Source organism: Calonectris borealis, chromosome W, assembly GCF_964195595.1.
Source record: "Calonectris borealis chromosome W, bCalBor7.hap1.2, whole genome shotgun sequence".
In the NCBI taxonomy this organism is placed as follows: domain Eukaryota; kingdom Metazoa; phylum Chordata; class Aves; order Procellariiformes; family Procellariidae; genus Calonectris; species Calonectris borealis.
The window spans coordinates 37,074,692-37,098,949 of NC_134351.1; the positions used below are offsets into that span (position 1 = coordinate 37,074,692).

At 52.9% G+C, this 24,258-nt stretch overlaps 2 protein-coding genes and 1 pseudogene across 2 annotated transcripts; 2 read left to right on the forward strand and 1 right to left on the reverse strand.

Annotated features, from left to right (window-relative positions):
* The first annotated feature begins 489 nt into the window (after positions 1-489).
* LOC142074926 (prostate-associated microseminoprotein-like) lies at positions 490-1,682 on the forward strand. Its single transcript, XM_075135935.1, has 3 exons — positions 490-601; positions 952-1,060; positions 1,493-1,682. Exons 1-3 carry the CDS (start codon positions 490-492, stop codon positions 1,680-1,682), a joined length of 411 nt encoding a protein of 136 aa, XP_074992036.1.
* A 1,872-nt stretch (positions 1,683-3,554) lies between these two features.
* On the reverse strand, positions 3,555-8,019 carry LOC142074968 (RAB6A-GEF complex partner protein 2-like). Its single transcript, XM_075135973.1, has 6 exons — positions 7,989-8,019; positions 5,201-5,350; positions 4,972-5,121; positions 4,440-4,567; positions 4,004-4,181; positions 3,555-3,778 (listed from the first exon to the last, which is right to left on the reverse strand). Exons 1-6 carry the CDS (start codon positions 8,017-8,019, stop codon positions 3,555-3,557), a joined length of 861 nt encoding a protein of 286 aa, XP_074992074.1.
* A 5,833-nt stretch (positions 8,020-13,852) lies between these two features.
* Positions 13,853-24,117, forward strand: LOC142074969 (non-lysosomal glucosylceramidase-like; annotated as a pseudogene).
* The last annotated feature ends 141 nt before the right edge of the window (positions 24,118-24,258 follow it).

Genomic DNA, 24,258 nt, shown 5'->3' on the forward strand with positions numbered 1-24,258 from the left:
CCCAAGACCTCAGTTGCTGTGAGGGATCAGAGATGGCTCAGCACAACCAGAGGGGAGCCTGGAGCTCTCATCCTGGTCGGGGGCCAGGGGCTCCCATGCTTGCCGCTTGCATGCCCACCACCCTGCTGAGGGCAACCCCACTGGGGTCCCTTGGATCTCCCCTCGCTGTGGCACCTTGCACCCACAGGGGCTTCCAACTGGAGACATTTCTGGAGGGCATGAATCAGCTTTTCACAGCTTGTTAAAAATCTTGATCCTACCTCTTGTTTTCATGCCTTTCAAATCAGGAAATGAGTTTTACAACTTTTCCAGTGGGGCACAGCTGGTGGCCAGGATCGTAAAGCTGAACTTTATAAATATCTCTTGTTGGGATCAGGGGAAGAGCATTAAAAAGGCAGAGAGAGAGAGAGAGAAGGGAAAGGAGCAAAGGCAATAGAGAAGCAAGGCAACCTTGGCAGGACAGTGAAGCAACCCAGCTCAATGACGACCATGGCCATGCGAGTGCAGAAGACGGGGTGTGCTTGGGGCAGGCTTTGCCTGCTGCTCTCCCTCCTCCTCCAGCTGCCGGGCTCCCAGGCCAAATGCTACTTCCAGGCTAAAGGTAAGTGGGGAGGTGAACCGGGAAGATGCCGATGGGAAGAGGAGGCCTCAGCTTTCCCCGGGCTGCGTGCCTGCAAAGCATGGAAGAGACTGCACTGAGCTTAGGAGCACGATCGTGGGCCAGTGATGAGTGGAAGGAGCAGTCTATAAATCACAGAACAGCTCCCCAGGGCTCTGGCTGAGAAACAGCTCGCTGGGCCATGAAGAACTCCTGGCAGGAGCCTGGCTGGGGCCGAGCGCACAGGACTAGCAGCAAAGGGAGGAGGGCTGCCCATCTTTCCTCTGCTGCCTCCTTTCAGGGCTGCAGAGATGCAGGCCCGTGGGTGCTCATCGCCGCCATTTCCTTTGCAGCTCTCTGCAAGTACGAGGGGAAGCAGTTCTCCCTTGGGGAGTCGTGGCTGAGCACCAACTGCCTGCTCTGTACCTGCCTGCACCCCATCGGTGTGGGCTGCTGCGAGACGTGAGTGAGGGGCCAAGGGGCGCTGAGGGTGGGCTACTGCCAGCAATGCTGCCCTGCCACAGCACCTCTGCGCCTGCAGTGGGGAGGAGGTCATGTGGGTCTGGCAGCCGCACACGCAGCAGAGCAAATGTCAGAGCCCCTGAGGGGCTGTGGGGTGCCAGGCCCTGGGGGACAAGGGGCAGAGGTGGGCAGGAGCCCACCAGGGTGCTGAGGGCGGCAGGGTGAGTCAGGGAGCAAGGTACAGCAGGCAGCAGGGGCATCTCAGCATAGCGAGATGCCCAGACGTGCCAGGAGCTGTGGCCCAGCCTGCCCAAGCTGGCCTGGGAGACACCCTGGTGGGCTGGACTGGCAGCAGAGGAAGCCACCTGGCCCTGCCAGCAGCCCCCTGGCACAAACCAGGGGGAACTGATGGTGCTGTGCCCTCTCCTGCAGCACCCAGCACCCCATCGACTTCCCTGACTGGTGCGAGGCCCACTACAACTCACAGACCTGCCAGATCTCAGTGGTGCAGAAGGCCAACCCCAGCCTGCCCTGCGTGAAGAGCATGGAGCACGAATGGGGCTTGGCCGGCACCCCTGAGCCGCTGAGCAACAAGGTGCTGGGCGCAGGGCTAAGCAGATAGAGGCTCGTCGGTGCCCTGTGCCCCCCAGCATCACCTCCCTCCTCCAGAGCACACCTCCCGCATGCTCCAGACCTGCCCCATCCTGTAGAGATGTCACTGCCGCCACCTTCGAGGGAAACCACTATCCACACACTATGGTACTGAGTTAACATTTACACCCTAGCGCTGCCACGGTACGGCTTTGCTTCCACCTTCAGCTTCCTGAACCAAACCAGGGCCCCCCTCCCTGCGCAACTCCCTGTGCACCATGGGAACACAGATCCTACGGGATCTCCTCCCAGGCGGGCAGGAAAGCTCCAGCTACTAAAGAAAGGGCTACAGGACCAAATTAGCCTGCATTGCAGCAGTCTTGTACTCCCACATCCTGATGCGGGCTAAGCAGCTCCCTCCTCCCTCCAGGATCCCTGGCCCCCTGCACAGCAGCTGCTGGGAGCTCACTGGGGAGCACTGCAGCTCTTCGTGCAGGACCCACGCACCCTGGCCAGCCCCTTCTCTGCCCTGGAGCATGAGGGGCACAACCCACCTCTGGAACCACTAATGCCCCTGCTCCTGCAGCTCCTGGGGCTGAAGGGGGTCCGTGGCACTGCAGGCCAGCCCTGGGCAACACTGCAACGGAGCCATCCTGGGGCAGGCAGAAGAGCGCTGGGTGAGTGGGGGGAACCATTAGAAGGTGTCCCCAGGAGGAGCTCAGCCTCCCCCATGCTGGCTGCCCCATCCCAGCTGCAGGGGAGTGGGGTGGGGAGCCAGGTGCCCTGCTAGGGTTCAGGGAGCTGAAGCAATGCACCAGGGTGGAGCCAACCGCCCTGGCAGCCTGCCCCAGCTGGTGCCATGCCTGTGTTGTGCAGAGCCTTGTGTAGATATTTCTGTTCTTGCAATAAAGTTATTAAACAAATAGGAGGTCTCCAGCTTGTGACTGTCATGCAGGGCAGGCTGTGTCCAGCACCGGGAACGGTGTAGGAATAAGGCTCTTTGGAAGGCCAAGTTTTGCACATTCAGATGTTTATTAGATTTCCATGCAAAGAGGAAAACTCTTTGAAAGGTTTGGTAGAAATGGGGAGCTGGCTGTTGAGCAGGGAGATCTCTATCCCAGCTCCTGAATGCACAGCATGCATTCGGTCCAGCTCCCCAAGGATCCCAAGACTAGCAGGATGCCTTCGTGCCCAGGAGCGCAGGCAGAGAACAGCCCAGGCGCTCAGTGCTTCTCAGTTTTGGATCATCACTATCGTGCTGCCACAGCATGCAGCCACATCCAGGACACCAGCACATGTGGCAGCGCAGGGCTGGCCTGCCAGGACCTGCCTCCTCCGGGCGAGGGTAACAGGGGAGCTAGGCTGTGCGCATGAGACATCCTTCCCAAGAGGCAGGACATGTGCCAGGGCAGGAGAGCAGGCTCCCATCCAGCCCAGGTGGCCAGCGTGCCTCACCTGGACGCCAGACCTCTGCTTGAGGGGTCTCCGCTGTAGGGGCACGGCCTTCACCCAAGGCTGGTATGGGGCTTCACCAGAAGAGCTCCATTCTCCTTTCCCTGGGCTGGGCCCTTCCCTCTTGGAAGCCCCTCATGGGGTAAAGGCACGTCGGGCCGTTCCCTGGGAGGCAGATTTCCTTTTGGCAAGTGCTGGGACTCGCGCCTTCACCCAGGCAGGAAGGGTCCGGCTCCCAGCCAAAGGCTGCAGCACAAGACACCGCAGCAAGCACAGCGCTCCTCCACCCACAGGCAGGACAGACTCACCTGGTGTCCACCTGGGCGTCGCAGACGAACCCAGGGGGACATTGGGGTGCGCACCCGGCAGCGTGCCGGTGACAGTCCTGCCTGCCATTCCCACTGACAGCACACGCCTGCAGCACCACAGGCCCCTACCAGCTCTCCCCACTTCAGATGGTGATGGAGTTGGTGCTGGAGAACTGAGATACGTAGGAAGCCAGGATGGGGTTGGTGGGAAGGACTTTGATGGGCAAGTCCCAGCTGAAAGTGTCCACTTCAATCTGCTCCACCCCAGTCCAGGTGACGGCCTCCGACTGGCTCCCACGAACCCGGCAAGTCCCTGCCGACTCCCCAGAGGTCACAAACTCAAAGTGCAGTCTCCACTTCAGGGACACTGTGGGCAAGAGGAGGGTCAGCAGCCAACACCACAAGGGACAGGGACAGCAGCTGTCTCAGCACTGGCTGTCCTGGCAAGGGGACAAGCAAATAAGCCCACTCACGCAGGCCAGCTCCCTCCCACACAACACAGCCCTGTGGGGCAGTAAAGGCAGGACTGGGGACATTGCAGTCCTCCTGAAGAGACCAGCAGGGGCAGGTCCCTTCCCTGGTGGCCACTAACCAATGTTGGTGGTGAATCCTGGGGTAGAGCTGAGCGGGATGGGCAGGCTGAAGCTGCTCTGGGCCGTGTGCAGGCAGGCCTCCTGATGGCGGGCGTGTGTGCTGAAGGAGATGGGCTGACCCCGCCAGCACTGGAACTCCTCCTGGATGCTCTCCTCTGTCTGCAGGCTCACGGAGAACTGCAGGGCAATCGTCAGGGTGCTCACTCTCACACACTCGCACAGCCCTGGCCCAAAGCCCTGGGGCCTCTGTTTCCCAAATGAGCTCAGAACTGGAACCCTTCCCCACCTCATACCCCAAGGGGACCTCAGCTGGGTCCCACTAGAAACCCTCACTAGAAACCCCACAGCAGCCCAGTGCCACCTCAATCCCTTCTCCCACTCCCCCACCTGAAACCCCTGCCTCTCCCCACAGTGACCCTGAAGCCAGCACTAAACCTGCAGACACAGAATATCTCCTTCTGAGAAGTTAAAGGTCCCAACGACATCCTCTCCGATCTTATACACGGTCTTAAAGATGCAGAATGTCCCCACCTTCCCACGAGTGTTGCTGATGTTATACAGGTCTGTGGAGCAAGAAGGGGGGACAGGGTTGCAGCAGGATGAGGCTCTGCTCCATACAGCACTCTGGGTTAATCAAAGATCCCAGTAGAAATGACCCCACGCCTGCTGCTTGGGTGTGAAGGACAGGCCCTGGAGGTGGCATTCCCTTTGGGAAACACCTGCAATGAGCAAGAGCAAACCACACGCTGGATACACTGGGGAAAAGGTCTCTCTGGCTGAATTAGGAAGAGCCTGAGACTGGCAGGGAGAGCCTATGGGAAACTCTGATCCGAGCGGGCCCTGATGGAGCTGTTCCACAGCCCCAGTCAGAGCTTCGCTTTGCCAGCAAGAGATTTTTGCAGCGAGCACTGAGCTGTGCTTCATGCCCAGGTTAGGACAGCAGGTTCAAGCAGGGGAAATGACCTACGCAGGCTGCGTTGGGAGGTGGCCACCATGAGCAGTTCTGTCACCAGGTCCGCCAGGTGAGAGTCTTTCTTCAAGCCCTCCTCCTCCTCCTCCAGGAAGGGGTTTGAGGGCACCACGGCCTCATCCTGTGGGAACTGGTAATCCTCGAGCCCTGGGGAGAAGACGAGAGCATCACTGGGGCAGGGTGCAGCCAGGCCTGTGTCTGCAGGGAGAGCAGCGCATGGCCTTACCGTGCAGCACAAGGACACGGAAGGGTACACACAGGAGCTTGATGGGGGAGTTGACACGCTGGCAGCCGATGGTCAGCTTGTACACGTACTTCACTGACTGTCCCCGGAAAGAGGGAGGGCCGTCTATGGGCAGTGTCTCACAATACGAATCTGCAACAAGTGCAGAAAGGTTTGCTTTCCAAGGCCAAAAGGAAGTTCCTGGAGCTGTTGCTTGCAGGCTCCCTGCACTGATGGTTAGGAACAGCAGTGGGGCTGAGCTAGATAGTGCATGGTGCTTTCTGCCATCTCCTCTTTCCCACAGCAGGCCAAGCACATCCCTCGTTTCCCTGCACCAGTGCACTGCTCCTCACCTCACATCACATGTGCTGTCATCCAGACATTGCTTCCAGCACATACAACCGCACACACAAACTCTGCCTCAAAAGAATGTGAAAGATGTAAAATCCAGGAACACAAACACATAAGAGCTAAACTTAATCATCACAAGTTCAACCTGAATTTGCCTCTGCACACTTCCTTCACACGCTGCTTTCAAGATGTGGTCACACGCTGCGGTTTCCTCAGGGCTCTGCCCCATTCACGCACAAACAATACTGAAGGCAGAGAGGTGCTGATTGATACCTCATGTCTCTTTTGATATTCACTTTACACAAACCCCAAACTCAGCAACAAAAATTAGTTTCTTCCTGTGTTTTTCTCTGAAGCACCAGGTCTAAATGGCCAAGAAATAATTAAGAGACCTTCACAACAACCTGTGGCGTATCCCCCTTGACAGACTGATGACTTAGATCACAAAGCCTCTGACTCAGAGACCTCTGAGATGCTGGGGTCTGGCTTTACACTGCATTCAGCCCTCTCGAAGCCCCCTTGGCCACCACACAAACCCCAATGCTTCTCGAGGCAGTGCGAACACTTCTGCAGCTTTCCCAAACTGCACGCTGTATAAGGTAGGTGCAAACAGTGAACTGTGGAAAGTCTCCACCTCCCTAGCTTGCCCACCGTGACGCAGATACATCCTGCCAGAGGAAGGGCAGCATCCTGCTGTGAAACCACAGATCCTTCCCCATGTCTGGCACATTCTAAACATTGAGGCTTAGATTAAAAGCTAGGGTTACACTTTAAATATAACTTCTAGATTTAGAAAACAGGACCGGAAGGAAGTAAAAAGCCCATGCTAGTGCATAGCTCCCTGTCGTGGTTTAACCCCAGCCAGCAAAAATAAACTCCACGCAGCCGCTCGATCTCCCCACCAGCTCCGGTGGGATGGGGGAGAGAATCGGGAGGGCACAAGTAGGAAAAATCCCAGGTTGAGATAAAAACAGTTTAATAATTGAAATAAAACAAAGTAGAACAGTAATAATAACAATGAGAACAACAACAATAACAGAATACACAAAGCAGGCAATGCACAACACAACCGCTCACAGACCGCCGACCGCGTGTCACGAACAGGGAGCGAACCCCCCCACACACCTGGTTTTTATACTGAGCATGATGTCACATGGTATAGAATACCCCATTGGCCAGCTGGGTCCACCACCCCGGCTGTGCTCCCCCCTCCCGGTGCAAGCATCACCCAGCAACAGCCAAAGCATCAATGGGCCATCAACGCTCCTTTCACACTAAACCCAAAACACAGCACACCCCCCAAACTACTGGGAAGAAAGTTAACCCTGTCCCAGCTGGAACCAGGACAATATCCACCCCTTATTCTATACCATCTACATCATGCCCAGGTCTCACATTTTCCCATACATTCCAATTAGTCACCGCTACTTTTCCTGCCTTTTGATATATACACACACAGGGATATCATTCCCTTAGTCCATGGGCCATCCCTCTAAAACGTCCGTTGAGTTCATTTAGTCCATGACTTCGGGTTCCACCTGTCATAACAGTCTTGCAGGGCAGGAGAGATGGTGTGTGGTGTTGGACTCTTGCATGCGGAGGCCAGTTCTGGGCGCTCTTCCGGTTCTATCATCGTTGCAACTTGCTCAGTTTCATCGGAGTTCATCCTACATTAATCTGGGTGATTCTTACTGTAATACTGTTAATATGGCATATGGTAACCATAGAAGTGATGACATACAGTATTATATAGTAACTAACATAATACAATCCAGTTCATTGGCTATTTTCACCCAAAATTAAATCCCCTTGAGGTACACACCGGACTTCCCCATCCTTTTGCATCACCCACCAAGTGCACCCAGGTCCTTGAGCAAAAGCAATCCCACGGATGGGTTTTCCCTTGCCAGAGGCAGGAGTAACCCAGACTATCTTCCCCAGCATATTTCTTATGTGCATGACAGGGACTTTATCTCCATCTACAGTACGTAAGGGTATGGATTGGGCAGGGCCAGCTCGATTGAAAGATCCCCTGGTGTTGACTAACCAGGTGGCCTTTGCTAAATGTGTGTCCCAATGCTTGAATGTCCCACCACCCATTGCCCTCAGTGTTGTCTTTAGCAGCCCGTTGTATCGTTCAATTTTTCCGGAGGCTGGTTCATGATAGGGGATGTGATAGATCCACTCAATGCCATGCTCTTTGGCCCAGGTGTCTATGAGGGTGTTTCAGAAATGAGTCCCGTTGTCTGACTCAATTCTTTCTGGGGTGCCATGTCGCCATAGGACTTGCTTTTCAAGGCCCAGGATGGTGTTCCGGGCAGTGGCATGGGGCACAGGATATGTTTCTAGCCGTCCTGTGGTTGCTTCCACCATGGTGAGCACATAGCGCTTGCCCTGTTGGGTTTGTGGGAGTGTGATATAATCAATCTGCCAAGCTTACCCATATTTATACTGCAGCCATCGTCCTCCATACCAAAGAGGCTTTACTCGCTTGGCTTGCTTGATTGCAGCACATGTTTCACATTCATGGATAACCTGTGCAGTAGCGTCCATGGTTAAGTCCACCCCTCGATCATGAGCCCATCTATATGTTGCATCTCTTCCTTGATGGCCTGAAGTGTCATGGGCCCACCAAGCTATAAATAATTCACCTTTATGTTGCCAGTCCAGATCCACCTGAGCCACTTCAATCTTAGCAGCCTGGTCCACCTGCTGGTTGTTTTGGTGCTCTTCACTGGCCCGACTCGGGTACGTGAGCATCTACGTGACGTACTTTTACAACCAGGTTCTCTACTCGGGCAGCCATATCTTGCCACAGTGCGGCGGCCCAGATGGGTTTCCCTCTGCGCTGCCAGTTGTTCTGCTTCCACTGCTGGAACCACCCCCACAGGGCATTTGCCACCATCCATGAGTCAGTATAGAGATAAAGTACTGGCCATTTTTCTCGTTCAGCAATGTCCAAGGCCAGCTGGATGGCTTTCACATCTGCAAACTGGCTCGATTCACCTTCTCCTTCAGCAGTTTCTGCAGCTTGGCGTATAGGACTCCATACAGCAGCTTTCCACCTCCGATGCTTTCCCACAAGGCGACAGGACCCATCAGTGAACAGGGCATATTGCTTCTCGTTTTCTGGTAGTTTATTATACAGTGGGGCTTCTTCAGTACGTGTCACCTCCTCCTCTGGGGATATTCCGAAATCTTTCCCTTCTGGCCAGTTCGTGATCAATTCCAAGATTCCTGGGCAACTGGGGTTTCCTGTTTGGGCCCGTTGGGTGATCAGCGCGACCCACTTACTCCACGTAGCATCGGTTGCATGATGTGTAGAGGGGACCCTCCCTTTGAACATCCAGCCCAGCACCGGCAGTCGGGGTGCCAGGAGGAGCTGTGCTTCAGTACCAACCACTTCCGAAGCAGCTCGAACCCCTTCATATGCTGCCAATATCTCCTTCTCAGTTGGAGTGTAGCGGGCCTCGGATCCTCTGTATCCCCGACTCCAGAACCCTAAGGGTCGACCTCGAGTCTCCCCTGGTGCTTTCTGCCAGAGGCTCCAGGTAGGACCATTCTCCCCGGCTGCGGTGTAGAGCACATTCTTCACATCTTGTCCTGCCCGGACTGGCCCAAGGGCTACTGCCTGAACTATCTCCTGTTTAATTTGTTCAAAGGCTTGTCGTTGCTCAGGGCCCCATTTGAAGTCGTTCTTCTTCCTGGTCACGTGATAGAGAGGGCTTAGGATCTGACTGTAATTTGGAATATGCATTCTCCAAAAGCCCACCATGCCTAAGGAAGCTTGTGTTTCCTTTTTGCTAGTTGGTGGGGACATGGCTGTTATTTTGTTGGTCACATCCGTTGGGATCTGATGACGTCCATCTTGCCATTTTATTCCTAAAAACTGGATCTCCTGTGCAGGTCCCTTGACCTTACTTTGTTTTATGGCAGAACCGACCTTCAGAAGGATTTGGACTATTCTCTCCCCTTTCTCAAAAACGTCCTCTGCTGTGTTGCCCCACACGATGATGTCATCAATGTATTGCAGGTGTTCTGGAGCCTCACCCTGTTCCAGTGCGGTGTGGATCAGTCCATGGCCAATGGTAGGGCTGTGTTTCCACCCCTGGGGCAGTCGGTTCCAGGTGTACTGGACGCCCCTCCAAGTGAAAGCAAACTGTGGCCTGCACTCTGCTGCCAAAGGGATTGAGAAGAATGCATTAGCGATATCCATTGTGGCGTACCACTTGGCTGCCTTTGACTCCAGTTCGTATTGGAGTTCTGGCATGTCAGGCACGGCAGCACTCAGTGGCGGCGTGACTTCGTTCAGGCCACGGTAGTCTACTGTTAGTCTCCACCCTCCATTGGACTTTCGCACTGGCCATATGGGACTGTTAAAGGCTGAGCGAGTCTTGCTGATCACTCCTTGGCTCTCCAGTCGACGAATCAGCTCATGGATAGGGATCAGGGAGTCTCGGTTGGTGCGATATTGCCACCGGTGCACTGTTGTGGTAGCGATTGGTACCTGCTGTTCTTCAACCCTCAGCAACCCCACAACAGAAGGGTCCTCTGAGAGACCAGGCAAGGTGGACAGCTGTTTAATTTCCTCCGTCTCCAGGGCAGCTATACCAAAAGCCCACCGGTACCCTTTTGGGTCCTTGAAATACCCTCTCCTGAGGTAGCCTATGCCAAGGATGCACGGAGCCTCTGGGCCAGTCACAATGGGGTGCTTCTGCCACTCCTTCCCGGTCAGGCTCACTTCGGCCTCCAATACAGTTAACTCTTGGGATCCCCCTGTCACTCCAGAAATACTGATTGGTTCTGCCCCTTTATAGCCTGATGGCATCAGGGTGCACTGTGCACCGGTGTCTACGAGAGCCTGATACTCCTGTGGGTCTGATGTGCCAGGCCATCGAATCCACACAGTCCAGTAAACCCGGTTGTCCCTTTCCTCCACCTGGCCAGAGGCAGGGCCCCTCTAGTCCTGGTCATAGTATCCGTATCTCACTTCTTGCAAATGTGAGTTAAGAATTCCTTCGTTACAATCCAAAGTAAGATCAGCCCTTCTACTCTGTCTGGGGAACTGTTCATTGGAAACTGGACTGTCATGAGACAGGTTTTTCCTGAAAACTGGAGCAGCATTTTTCCTGGGAGAACCCCCTTGTGTGATTGTTTTTCCTTGCAACTCACGTACACGTGCCTCTAGGATGAAGGTAGGTTTTCCATCCCACTGCCCCATGTCCTCTCTGTGGTCACGCAGGTAAAACCACAGGGTGCCCCGTGGTGTGTACCTTCTGTATCCTCACTCTTGAGCAGAAAAACACTGACTCCTAATGGCTGAGATAATGGTCCATATAGGTGCAGAATAGGACATATCCTCTTTGAGTTGCTGGACCTCCCGGGACAGTTTCTCCACAGCTGAGACAAGGGAGGAGCAGGCAGTTGCTTCGTATTCCCCGAGTCTGCTAATCACGTCATCCACCATTGGTGCTTCTTCCTCTGTCCAGGAAAATGTTGCCAACGAACTGGCATACAACGCTGGTGCGCTCCGTGCAAACTTCCACCACATGGGTCGCATGCACTGGACGTCATCTGGACCTTTGGGCATTTGGTCGTTGTCCAGGTCACTATAAACCACCTCCAGCACGCCTAGTTCTCTCAGGTACTGGATACCTCTCTCCATGGTGGTCCATTTGCCTGGGCGATATATAACATCTTCCTTGAAGGGATACCTTTCCTTCACGCCTGACAGCAGTCGCCTCCAGAGGCTGAGGACCTGTGTCCCTTTTCCAATGGCTTTGTCAATGCCCCCTTCCCTAGCAAGGGATCCCAGCTGTTTGGCCTCCTTCCCCTCTAATTCCAGGATACTGGCCCCATTATCCCAGCATCGGAGCAGCCAGGTAACAATATGCTCGCCTGGGCGACGGCTGAAATCTTTCCACATATCTCGCAACTCACTCAGGGATAGGGATCGGGTGGTTTCCGTCTCGTTTATGAGTTCTTCCTCTTCCTCCTCCCCTCCTCGTGATGGCCCTGCTTTTCCATCACCCCTTTCTAAATGACCTGACTTCCGCTTACAATATTACTACTTCTGTATAGGCGTGACGGATACCAGCAAGGGTTGGTCCTCTGGTTCAGCTGTAGTGCCTGTTGCTGGGGTTTAGGTAGCTGCAGTGCCTGTCGCGGGGGTTGGAGTAACTGTAGTGACTGTTGCCGGGGTTTGAGTGGCTGCAGTGCTTGTGACGGGGGTTGGAGTACCCGCGGTGCCTGTCGTGGGGGTTTGAGTAGCCACCATGTCTGTTGCCGGGGTTGATCTCTGGACAGTATTCCTGAATAGTTGTTTAACCCTAAACAAGACCTGAACCACATTCAGGAGACATAGCAATATGATCATGCTTGTTTGAACATCCCAAGGATATTCAAAATTCTTAGGGAATATTGTGGACGTCTTCATGAAGAGGATAGAAGAAAAAGGACTTTCTGAAGTTATGGAAGGGAAGATGAACAAGTCGGACAAAGTGTCCCATCCTGTCTCCCCCTTAAATTCATTCTCCGAGGAGAAAAAAGTGTAATTACTAATAGTTTCTAAGAGGTGGTTCCCGAGGTACAGAGATGACGGCAGTGCCGAGTGCAGATACCAGATTAGACTCACAAACAATGATTTTATCACCTCATAAAACAGCAGCAAATGATAACCTTGGCCCAGTTCCAAATAATGATAAACAGCACAACCGGGAACATATACTGCAAGCAAGGTATTATATAACCCAACATTGAGAGCCAGCCCCACAACTTTGAGAGCCAATAAATCAGCATTGTGACCAATCAATATAATGAATGCTATGAATGCTTATAACAATTTTGCCTTAACACGCTTTGGTCAGATCTATCGTTATCTCAACCCTTTGTGCCCCACGTTGGGCGCCAAAAAGGACTGTTGTGGTTTAACCTGGCAGGCAGCCAAACACCACAGAGCCGCTCGCTCCCCCCCCCCCCCCCCCCGCCCCACAGTGGGACAGGGAGAGAATTGGAAGGGTAAGAGGGAGTAAAACTCGTGGGTTGAGATAAAGACAGTTTAACAGAACAGAAGAGGGAAAATAATAATGATAATAATAGAATATACAAAATGAGTGATGCACAATGCAATTGCTCACCACCCGCACTGACTGATAACCAAGCAGCGATCGCTACTTCCTGGAACATGCCTACCATTCATATACTGAGCATGATGTCACATGGTATGGAATACCCTGTTGGCCAGCTGGGCTAGCTGTCCTGGCTGTGCTCCCTCCCAGCTTCTTGTAGAGCATGGAAGCTGGATGTCCTTGACTAGTAGACTACTTAGCAACAACTGAAAACATCAGTGTGTTATCAACATTCTTCTCATACTAAATCCAAAACACAGCACTAGGAAGAAATTTAACCCTATCCCAGCAGAAACCAGGACACTGAGTTGAGATTTCTGCTGAGTAGCCAGGATGATGCCCAGCCACCTTCCCCGAGTTCCTGTTGCCAGATCCACGAGCTGGACCCTGTCAGATTTCTTCTAGCAGGCATTTAGCAGTCCTTGGGTTTTGGTGCTACCATCATTTGGTCTCCTCTTTTTACTGCGTGGGTTTTCTGAATGTCTCTGAAATTCCCTTGATACTTCTGCATCATCCTCTGTTGTTTGCTCACTCCCTTGGCAGAAGCCTTGAAGCAGGGTGGCAACTCCCAGCCCTTGCTGCTAACCTGTTATTATGACAAGATGACCATTTGCTTAATGTCTCTGCCAGCTTTTGAACAAGGATCATGCTGACAAACTAGTCATGCTGGCACTGGGTCTCTGCAAGATTTCTTGAAGCTTAAATTATGTAAAGCATTTACCTAAATATTTCTGGAAAATTAAGTTTCCTGCCTGCTCGCCAGCAGATGCACTCGGAGCTCTCCAGGCTGTTGGGATGTGGTTTTCCTTTGTGCGTGCCAGACATTATCATAGTCAGGATCTGCGCTTCTGTTAAAATTGTTGCTTTAATGAGTTTACCTGGTATATATGTCAGAACCAGCATGTAATTATCCAGCTGCCTCAGGGCTTTTCTTAAATACAGGCACAGTTCAAGCACCCTGCAAAAAGTTGGAAGTGATGACTGTCTCTAGAAAGTCACAGCGTCTCCGAGTGCAGCGCAGTTAGTCATGGGGTGCTCTGTCCCTCCCACTCGTGCCTGATGGCTTTTCCTGCCTGATTTGTTCCTCTGCTTTGACTTATTTTATTTTTTTTTTAATCCCTCCACCCATGGCAGGCATTTTTTCCTGCTTGCAAAAAGCAGTTACTTGTGTGCGGTAATGTCATCTCTTAACACTCTGGGCATGTACCCTCCAGGTTGCAAGGGGGCTGGGGCATGCCTGAATAGCCTTGTCCCCCTTGCATGTGGGAGCATCGGTGTCGTCCATCTGTGTGTGTGTCCCCCGTCTTCCCCCCGCTATGTCCTGTCCCATTTTCCCCCCCCTCCATAGGCTTCCTTGGTCACTTATGAATATTTTTTTTCCTGGCAGGTAAAAGTAGCCCAACAGAGAAGGGGGAGGTGATGGCAGCAGCGGTGTGTGCCAGCTGCAGGGTGCCTGCCCAGAGTCACAGGACGCTGGAGCTGGCCCTGGCTTGGGACATGCCCCGTGTTCATTTTGGCTCTAAGGAGAAGCTGCATCTCATGTGGGTGGGTTGTCTCTGCTGGGGCTTGGCTCACGTCCCCAAAGTCCCCTTCTCCCTGCTTCCGGGCTTGAGTGCTGCCTGGGGAGCCTTGTGCCACCCACTCCCTGCGGCCGTGGCCCTGCCAGCTCATGGAGGGGACCTTCTCCCCAGCCCCTGCTCCTCAACACCCCTGCACTAGCAGTCACTTTATTCTGGTGTTCATCATAGCCTAGCCCCTCTCCCGTGGCTGGGTGGGCTTCCCAGCCTGAGCCCACAGTGTACTGACCAAACCCCTGCTTGGCAGGCGGTACACCCACTTCTTTGGCAGCGGAGGCGATGCCGCTCCTGCCCTGTTGCGTCATGCCCTGATGCACTACGAGGAGTGGGAGAGGAAGATCAAAGCGTGGCAGAAGCCCATCCTGGAGAACAGGTAGGGTAGATGGAAGCACCTTCCCGGTGGCCTCCTGCGGTTGTCTGGGGGGTCAGGGCAGGAGCATTACCACCTTGGCCACTGGTTGAGTTTCCCTCTTGCCCACAGCCAGATGCCTTCCTGGTACAAGTCAGCCCTCTTCAATGAGCTGTACTTCGTGATGGATGGGGGGGACCATCTGGGTGGAGCTGCCCCTGGACTGCTGCACTGAGGACCTGCAGGGGCCAGCGGGGTCTGGCCTCTCCCACCTCCTCCCTGTCCTGCAGGAGTATGGAAGGTTTGCTTATTTGGAAGGTAACTTGCAGGGACATGATGGATTGTCCCAACTCAACCCTCCCTGTTGCTGTCACCAGGTGGTCTTTAACCTGCTGTGGGGATGCTTTTCACACCCTGATGGGTAGGGAGCAGCGCCATTCCCAGCAAAACCCCTTGTGGGACCAAGCCCTGTAGGGTACGGCATAAGGTCTTCTCCAGACCCCTGGGTGCTAGAGGTAGAGAATAAAAACCACTTCTAATGGGAGCCCCTGCCTGCGCCAGGAAAGGGCCCAGCCTCCCAGGCTGTGTGGGAGGGAGGACCTGCCCCTCCTTTACCCTCCCTGTGGCAGGTCTCCCATCCCTCACAGTCTCCCCAGTCCTTCCAGGCCAGGAGTACTGGATGTACAACACCTATGATGTCCACTTCTACACCTCCTTCACTCTTGTCATGCTGTGGCCCGAGCTGCAGATCAGCCTGCAGTATGACATTGGTGAGTGACTGTCTTGGTTTCGGCTGGGATAGAGTTAAAATTTCTTCCTAGTGCTGTGTTTTGGATTTAGTATGAGGAGAATGTTGATAACACACTGATGTTTTCAGTTGTTGCTAAGTGCCCTCCTAGTCCAAGGACAGCTCCCGTGCCTACTGACTGAGCTAGGTACACAAGATGGGAGGGAACATAATCAGGACAGCCAGCCCAGCTGGCTAATGGGGTATTCCATACCATGTGACGTCATGCTCAGTATATGAATGGTAGGCGTGATCCAGGAAGTACCGATCGCTACTTGGTTATCGGTCAGCGCGGGTGGTGAGCAATTGCATTGTGCATCACTCATTTTGTATATTCTATCATTATTTATCATTATTATTTTCCCTTTTTCTGTTCTATTAAACTGTCTTTATCTCAACCCACGAGTTTGTTTCCTCACTCTCACCCTTCTGATTCTCTCGCCGCCCCACTGGGGGTGGGGGGAGTGAGTGAGCGGCTGCGTGGTATTTGGGTGCCTGCCAGGTTAAACCACGACAGTTCTTTTTGGCGCCCAACGTGGGGCACGAAGGGTTGAGATAACGATAGATCTGACCAAAGCATGTTAAGGCAAAATTGTTATAAGCATTCATTATATTGATTGGTCACAATGTTGATGTATTGGCTGTCAAAGTTGTGGGGCTGGCTCTCAGTGTTGGGTTATGTAATACCTTGCTTGCAGTATATGTTCCCGGTTGTGCTGTTTATTGCTATTCAGAACTGGGCCAAGATTATCATTTTGCTGCTGTTTTATGATGTGATAAAATCGTTGGTTGTAAGTCTAATCTGGTATCTGTACTCAGTACTGCCGTCACCTCTGTACCTCGGGAACCACCTCTTAGAAACTATTAGTAATTACACTTTTTTCCCCTCGGAGAATGAATCTAAGGGGGAGACAGGATGGGACACTTTGTCCGACTTGTTCATCTTCCCTTCCATAACTTCAGAAAGTCCTTTTTCTTCTATCCTCTTCATAAATACATCCACAATACTCCCTGAGAATTTTGAATATCCCTAGGATGTTCAAACAAGCATGTTCGTATTGCTATGTCTCCTGAATGTGGTTCAGGTCTTGTTTAGGGTTAAACAACTATTTAGGTATATTGTCCAGAGATCAACCCCGGCAACAGACACGGTGGCTACTCAAACCCCCACGACAGGCACTGTGGCTACTTCAACCCCCACGACAGGCACTGTGGCTACTCAAACCCCGGCAACAGTCACCGCAGTTACTCCAACCCCTGCAACAGGCACTGTGGCTACTCAAACCCCAACAACAGACACTGCTGGTACTCCAACCCCCGTCACAGGCACTGCAGCTACCCAAACCCCAGCAACAGGCACTACAGCTGAACCAGAGGATCAACCATGGCTGGTATCCGTTGCCCCTGTACAGAAGAAGAAATCTTTGAAGCGGAAGTCAGGTCGTTTAGAAAAGGATGATGGAAAAGCAGGGCCATCATGAGGAGGGGAGGAGGAAGAGGAAGAACTCATAAACGAGACGGAAACCACCCGATCCCTATCCCTGAATGAGTTGCGAGATATGCGGTAAGATTTCAGCCGTCGTCCAGGCGAGCATATTGTTACCTGGCTGCTCCGATGCTGGGATAATGGGGCCAGTAGCCTGGAATTAGAGGGGAAGGAAGCCAAACAGCTGGGATCCCTTGCTAGGGAAGGAGGCATTGACAAAGCCATTGGAAAAGGGACACAGGTCCTCAGCCTCTGGAGGCGACTGCTGTCAGGCGTGAAGGAAAGGTATCCCTTCAAGGAAGATGTTATATATCGCCCCAGCAAGTGGACCACCATGGAGAGAGGTATCCAGTACCTGAGAGAACTAGGCGTACTGGAGGTGGTTTATAGTGACCTGGACAACGACCAAACGCCCAAAGATCCAGATGACGTCCACTGCACGCGACCATGTGGTGGAAGTTTGCACGGAGCGCACCAGCGTTGTATGCCAGTTCGTTGGCAACATTTTCCTGGACAGAGGAAGAAGCACCAATGGTGGATGACGTGGTTGGCAGACTCCGGGAATATGAAGAAAGTGTCTCCTCCTCTCTTGTCTCGGCTGTGGAGAAACTGTCCTGGAAGGTCCAGCAACTCAAAGAGGATATGTCCTGCTCCCCACCTGCACGGGCCAGTGTCTCAGCCATTAGGAGCAAGCGTCCCTCTGCTCAAGATAGGAGACATCGTGGGTACACACCACGGGGCACCCTGTGGTTTTACCTGCGTGACCACGGAGAGGACATGAGGCAGTGGGATGGAAAACCTACCTTCATCCTAGAGGCACGTGTACGTGAGTTGCAAGGAAAAACAATGACACAAGGGGGTTCTCCCAGGAAAAACGCTGCTCCAGTTTTCAGGAAAAACCTGTCTCATGACGGTCCAGTTTCCAGTGAACATTTCCCCAGGCAGAGTAGAAGGGCTGATCTTACTTTGGATTGTATCCAAAGAATGTTGATAACACACTGATGTTTTCAGTTGTTGCTAAGTGTCTTGTCAAGGACAACTACCCTCCAGGAAGCTACCAAGCTACTACCCCCCCAAGACTGGGAGGAGGGAACACAGCCAGGACAGCTGGCCCAGCTAGCCAACGGGGTATTCCATACCATGTGACATCATGCTCAGTATATGAATGGTAGGCGTGATCCAGGAAGTACCGATCGCTACTTGGTTATCGGTCAGCGCGGGTGGTGAGCAATTGCATAGTGCATCACTCATTTTATATATATTATTAATATTATTATTATTATTATTATTATTATTATTATTATTAGGTTTTTTTTTTTCTCTTTTCTGTTCTATTAAACTATCTTTATCTCAACCCACGAGTTTGTTTCCTCACTCTCACCCTTCCGATTCTCTCCCCGCCCCGCTGGGGGCGGGGGGAGTGAGCGAGCGGCTGCGTGGTATTTGGCTGCCTGCCAGGTTAAACCACGACAGTGACCCAGGAGACCTTGGCTTGACGCTTGCTGATGTCTTGACCTAGGGAAGAGATGGAGGATTTGGGACAGTGTATGCCATAGAAATCTGTGCTGTGGAGCCAGCATCCCCCTCCAGTTCCTCTGCTGGGCCCAGGACTTACAAGCCCCCAATGTTATTGCCTCTCAGCATCTCTCTGCCCAGCGCTGGGATGCCTTCTTGCCACACTGGGGGTGTGCAGCTGGCTCTGCCTGCACTGGGGGAGTCCCTGGTCTTACCAGCTCTCTCTATGCCCCTTGCAGAGAAGCATGGAGCTGTTTGCAGACCCTGATGCTTTAGGTGGGCTTGGAGGCTGCTCGGTGGTGGCCTGGCCAGCAGTGGAGCACAGCCCTTTGCTGGGCAGTGGGAGGGTGCTTGCTTAAGGGGGTGTGACAGTTGCATGTCCCCTGCTGAGGGGAGACTGGGAGCAGCCTGGTATCCCCTCAGCCCTTTGCAGAGGGCTGCGATCTTGCAGTCAGAGCCCCAAAGGGGGAGCCTGGTGTGCCGGTGCTGGTGGCCCTGCCCGTGCCTGTGCTTGGGGCTTGCTGCTGCAGTGCCTGCTGCCTTTCTAACATCCCTCGCTCTGTGCCCTCTCCAGCCATCACAGTGGTGAACGAGGACATCCAGCCCTGGCAGTACTTGATGTGTGGTCAGACAGCCCAGGTGAAGCTGAAGAACGCAGTGCCACATGACATTGAGGACCCAGGTGAGGGGTCTGGCCTGGCCTGCTGGGGGGCAGAGGGGGTGCAGGGCTGCTCGCACAACTTTCTCAGGGTAGCTAACTCTCAAGCTGTGGGAAAGGTATGGTGCATGGAATACGGTGATGTGGTGTGGTGGTGTGTTTTGTGGGTGTTGGTTGTGGGGTTTTTTTGGTTTTTTTTTGTTTGGTTTGGGTTTTTTGGTTTTGGTTTTGGTTTTTTTTGTTTTTTTTTTTTCTTCTTCTGGGAATGAAAGGCTTGGATGGCTTGGGGTGGTGATGGTAATGTAGACCACACTGCATGGAGCTTGCGCAAGGGAGATAGAGGGAAGCTGAGCAGTAGCAAGAAGGCTGCTCTTGCTAGAGATGGCACGGGGTGCAATATGTTATTTTAGTGGTGCTTGATCACAGCACCCTTAGGACCTTGCTCCTGGGTAGGGGAGGGGATGTTCGTTGCTTGCTGCCCTGCTGCATCCACTCTGTCCTTGCTTAGGTGATGAGCCGTGGCAGTGTGTCAATGCCTACCTGATGCATGACACAGCTGACTGGAAGGACCTCAACCTGAAGTTTGTGCTGCAGGTGTACTGCGACTACTACCTGACACACGATTCCCTGTACTTGCGGGACATGTGGCCAGTCTGCCAGGTACTGGGAGGAAATCAGACCATGGGAGATCAGACCATGGGGCATCCCCCCTCCCTGCTTCCCTTGGGAGTCGTGTGACATCCTGAGAGGATGGATGCTCCCAAGCAGAGCATGAGGGGGCAGCTGTGGGAGAGAGCTGCCGAGATGCTTAGGCTGTGTGACCATCTCCTGCCTCTCCTGCAGGCTGTGATGGAGTCGGAGCTGAAGTTTGACACCAATAACGATGGGCTCATCAAAAATGGTGGCTTTGCTGACCAGACATACAATGCACGGGTGGTAAATGGAGCCAGGTGAGCAAGAGAGGCAGATGGGGGTTGGAAATGGGGAGCGTGGGGTGGGGAGGTAGCTTGGAGCTGGGACCGCGGTCCCCGTCTGTTGTGGGAGCTCCATGCAACCCGTGGGGTGTCCCGCATTGCTGATGCTGCTCTCCTTTTGCTCTGGCAGCGCCTACTGCAGCGGACTGTGGCTGGTAGCCATCTGTATGATGTGCAAGATGGCAGAGATGCTAGGGGATGCCGAGATCCAGCAGAAATATGCCATCATCCTGAGCAAGGGCAAGGAGGCATTTGAGAGGATGCTCTGGAACGGTGGGTGCTTGCTGGTGGGAAACCACGCTTGGATGGCCATGCATCCCTTGAGAGGGGGATGGCTCTTCCTTGGGTCACAGAGCCTTGCTGGGAGCAGGGGAAAGAGGGGAGATGCCAGCCCTCCAAGCAGAGGGGAAGGAGCAGGTACCAGGGAGGGAACAGAAAGGGTTTGGGAAAGGAGAGAGAAGAGAGCCTTCTGGAAAAAGCTGCTGTGCTCCTGCCTCATTGGGAGGAGCGTAGGGACAGCACATGTGAGCTGGGGACCTAAACTATCGATTTTAAGCTGTTTCCTGCCTTTTTTCCAGGAAAATACTACAACCATGACAGCAGTGGGAGCAACACCTCCAACAACATCATGTCAGACCAGTGTGCTGGGCAGTGGTTTCTTGGGGCTTGTGGCCTAGACCAGGGGGAGTTTGAGGTAAGAGAAGGGGCAGCCTGGCGTGGGGTGGGGGCGAGATGGGACCTGTGCCTGGAGAAGAACAGCAGGGCTGGCACGTGGCATGGGTTAAACGTTAAGGGCTGGTGCGGGGGGCTCCAGCCTGCTCCCCTGTAGCAGTGCGTGCTTGGTCAGACACACATTGGTGCAACCCACCTTAAACCAAAATCTGCTCATGGAGAGGCCATGCAGCAGGGATGTGTAACTGCGGTCAGCTCTGGCATGCTTGGAGGAAGGTCCCACCGGGGTTTGCCCTCAGCAAAACACTATTTGTTTAAAAATAGGAGAAAAAGTGTATGAAACTTTACACGTGTTATTTGCTGCCCAGTTAAAGTCCTAAATGAATATCTAAGGGGAGTAAGGTTTATTTGGGGCCCTAAAGTCTGTTGCTCTTCAGTTACAAGAGAAGAATTGGCTGAAGACTCATCTTTTCTGATGGGGCAATAAGAGCAGCTGCTAGTGGTGTAACACCTGGAACAGAGCTGGGAAGTGGAGAGCCATCGTATGGATTATTTATGACTGATAGGCAATTGTCAGACCAAAGCTCTGTGGTGGTGATGGACAGGCAAACGCTTTGGGTGACTGAAGGAGGAGGGAATGACTTTCGGTTGAGTGAGGGTGATGGACCACTTCATTGTCTGTTGGTACCAGAGGGGAGCTTCAAGTAACCTTTCCTGGGAGCAGCTTGTGCTGGACGCTGTGGGATTTAATGAGAAATGGGTGCCTGGTCGTGCCCTCCTGCATTTATCCCAGTGTGGGTCCCTAGAGTGTGGGGACTGGGGCTGTGCCTGGGGCTCCAGACAGGATCTCACCCAGACCTCATGCAGCAATACCCAAATATCCCTTTTGGGGGGGAAACAGTAAACTTAGTGCAGTCCAAAAATCTTGTTTGCCTTTCCATAGCCTTGGACTTTCGTTGCTTAAGGTGTCACTCTTCTCTGTCTGGTGAGCTTTGAGCTTTTTCCACATATTTTGATCCCTTGCTTGGCTGGCAGCACTCCTGTTTGTAACCTCATTAATGCATTCTTGCTGCATGCACAGGTCAGTAATGAAATATGAAGTAAGAAAAGCCTGTGGCCCCAGTCCTGAAGAAACTATGCCCCAAAACCTTGTGCCAGAGAAGGCTGCTTCACACCGCCCCTCTGCTGACTCCTGCTCCCTAACAGCGCTTGGGCTTATCTCCAGAGCCACACTGGAAAAAGTTACTGTCGGATGCTTGGCTTTAGCATAGATAAAAGGGATCTGCTGCCTTTCCTTTGAGTCTACCAAAGCTGTCTGGTTAAACTGCCCAGCCTACCTTGGCAAGCTCCTGTCTTGTGTCATCACACCTTCCACTTCCTCTGGCTCTGATGGTACCAGACTTGCAAGAAAAGTCTGACACATCCCTGTGGTTGGGCTGTGCTGATGAGCTGGGAGCCACCTGAGTCTTCCTCTTCTTGCAAATGGATGTCAGGTTTGCTCTGTCCCAGCTCCACAACACTGCTCCTGGTTTGGTCACCCTGAAAAGTTCTTGTTACAGCTTTCTAGCCACTAGGTGGGCATAGGATGGAGATGAGCCAGCCCTCTTGCAACATCACCAAGTCTTGAGCTTTGTTTTTCTCACCGAGGCAGTGACTTCTGCTGAATTAACACTTCCTAGTTTTATTGCCAATAACGAAAGCAGAGGAAAAGCATTATTTACTTTCAGCTGTGCACAGAGGCTTTTCATCTTAATGCAGTCCTCACTGTGCTGCAGCTCCACTGCTTTTTGTTCAGCTGGCAGGCCTTCTCGTGCTCAGGTGGGTTTTTTTTTGTTTGTGGGGTTTCTTTTTTTTTTTTTTCCCCTGTTTTTGGCAAGAGCTTACTCAGCATGATACTTCAGTCTGTCCTCGTAACTGTTTTGAGCTCTTGGCCTTAGTTTGTTGAACAACTTTTTACTTCCTCCTGATAATCTCCTGAAATGGCTGTTTATCCAGCGAGCACTATTGACCTTTCACAAGTCTTTAACTTTTACTTGGGATAAAAGTTTCAAATCTCTCATATCAGATGCAGAAAACCATCAGGCATCCTGTGCATCTCAGTCTGACCTCTTCATCCCCAGGCTGCCCCTTCTCTCACCTCAAACTTGCCTTGGTCCAGGCCATGAACTCTTGCATCACCACCTAATTGCAAAATTTAAGGGATTAAAGTCCTTTTGAAATCACTCAAAACTAAGCCCTGTTTTTCTTCCCCTGAGCTGAAGCTGAATATTCCTCCCCCCTCAAGATTCTGAATGTTTACCCAAACAAACCTACCACTATCCACAACATCCACTTTCCAGCTGCAAGATGCATTCCCATGTCATCTCACCAGCTTTGCCATAATCCTTCCCTTTGGCAGGAAGATACCTCCAGCCTCACTGACCCCAGACCCTCCTTCAGCCACCTCTGGCCAGTGTCCCATCTCTTGTAGGCATTGCAATGCCTCTTGTAGCTGGTGCAGACAGACTGATGGGCTGAGAGAACAGCACAGTGGCTTTACCAGGAGAAAGTCTGGGCCTCAAATAGTCGTTAGCCTGAGAAACAAGCAGTGGTGACCATAAACCAAGACAAGGATGGTGTGGTTGGCTGGGTCCCCAAAGCAAACTCCCAAGAGATGTGGGGGTTTGGCCGGTGACTGAAGGCAAGAGGCTGTTTATGGAGACACACTAGTTGGATGAGCTATCAGCCTCCCCAGAAGAGACTGACTCTTTTCAGGGAAAGAGGCTTTTTTTACTTCCTCCTGCTATTTTCCTTAGGTGGCTATTTACCCAGTGAGCAACATTGACCTCTTTCTAATGAGAAGCTTAACCCTGTGCCCTGGAGACCCAGACTGAGGGCTCTGCATGAGTGCTAAGCCCAAAGTCCTCTCTTTCCATGCAGGTCTTCCCCAAGAGTCATGTGGTCAGTGTGCTCAAGACCATCTTTGAGAAGAATGTCATGAGCTTTGCTGGTGACACTATGGGAGCGGTGAATGGCATGAGGCCTGATGGGGAGCCGGGCACCTCCAGTGTGCAGTCCAACAAGGTATGGATTGTTGTGGTCTATGCCTTGGCTGCCACCATGATCCAGGAGGTGAGTGGCAATGCTGTGCCCCTCGGCATGTGCCATCTCCTTGCTTTCCATGGATGTGCTGATGGTCATCTTCCCCCTGCTGCAGGGTCTGGTGGAGGAAGGCTTTTGTACGGCAGAGGGCTGCTACTGGATGGTTTGGGAGTGACTGGGCATGGCCTTCCAGACACTGGAAGCCTATCAGCAGAAGAAAGTCTACTGCTCACTGGCTTACATGCAGCCCCTTAGCATCTGGAGTGTGCAGCTGGCCCTGGAGCGTAGAGCCAGCCGGGCACCAGCACGCATGCAGCCCCCCTAGGTCCCCATCCACCCTTGAGCCTGGTGGCACTGAGCAGGGCAGCAGGTGCAGCCGGGGGCCTTTCCTCCCCATCTTTGATAATACTCACATTGCTGTTTTCCTTCCCTACTTCCACTACACGCCCTTCACCTTGGGCCCCCTCCAGCCACCAATGCTGAG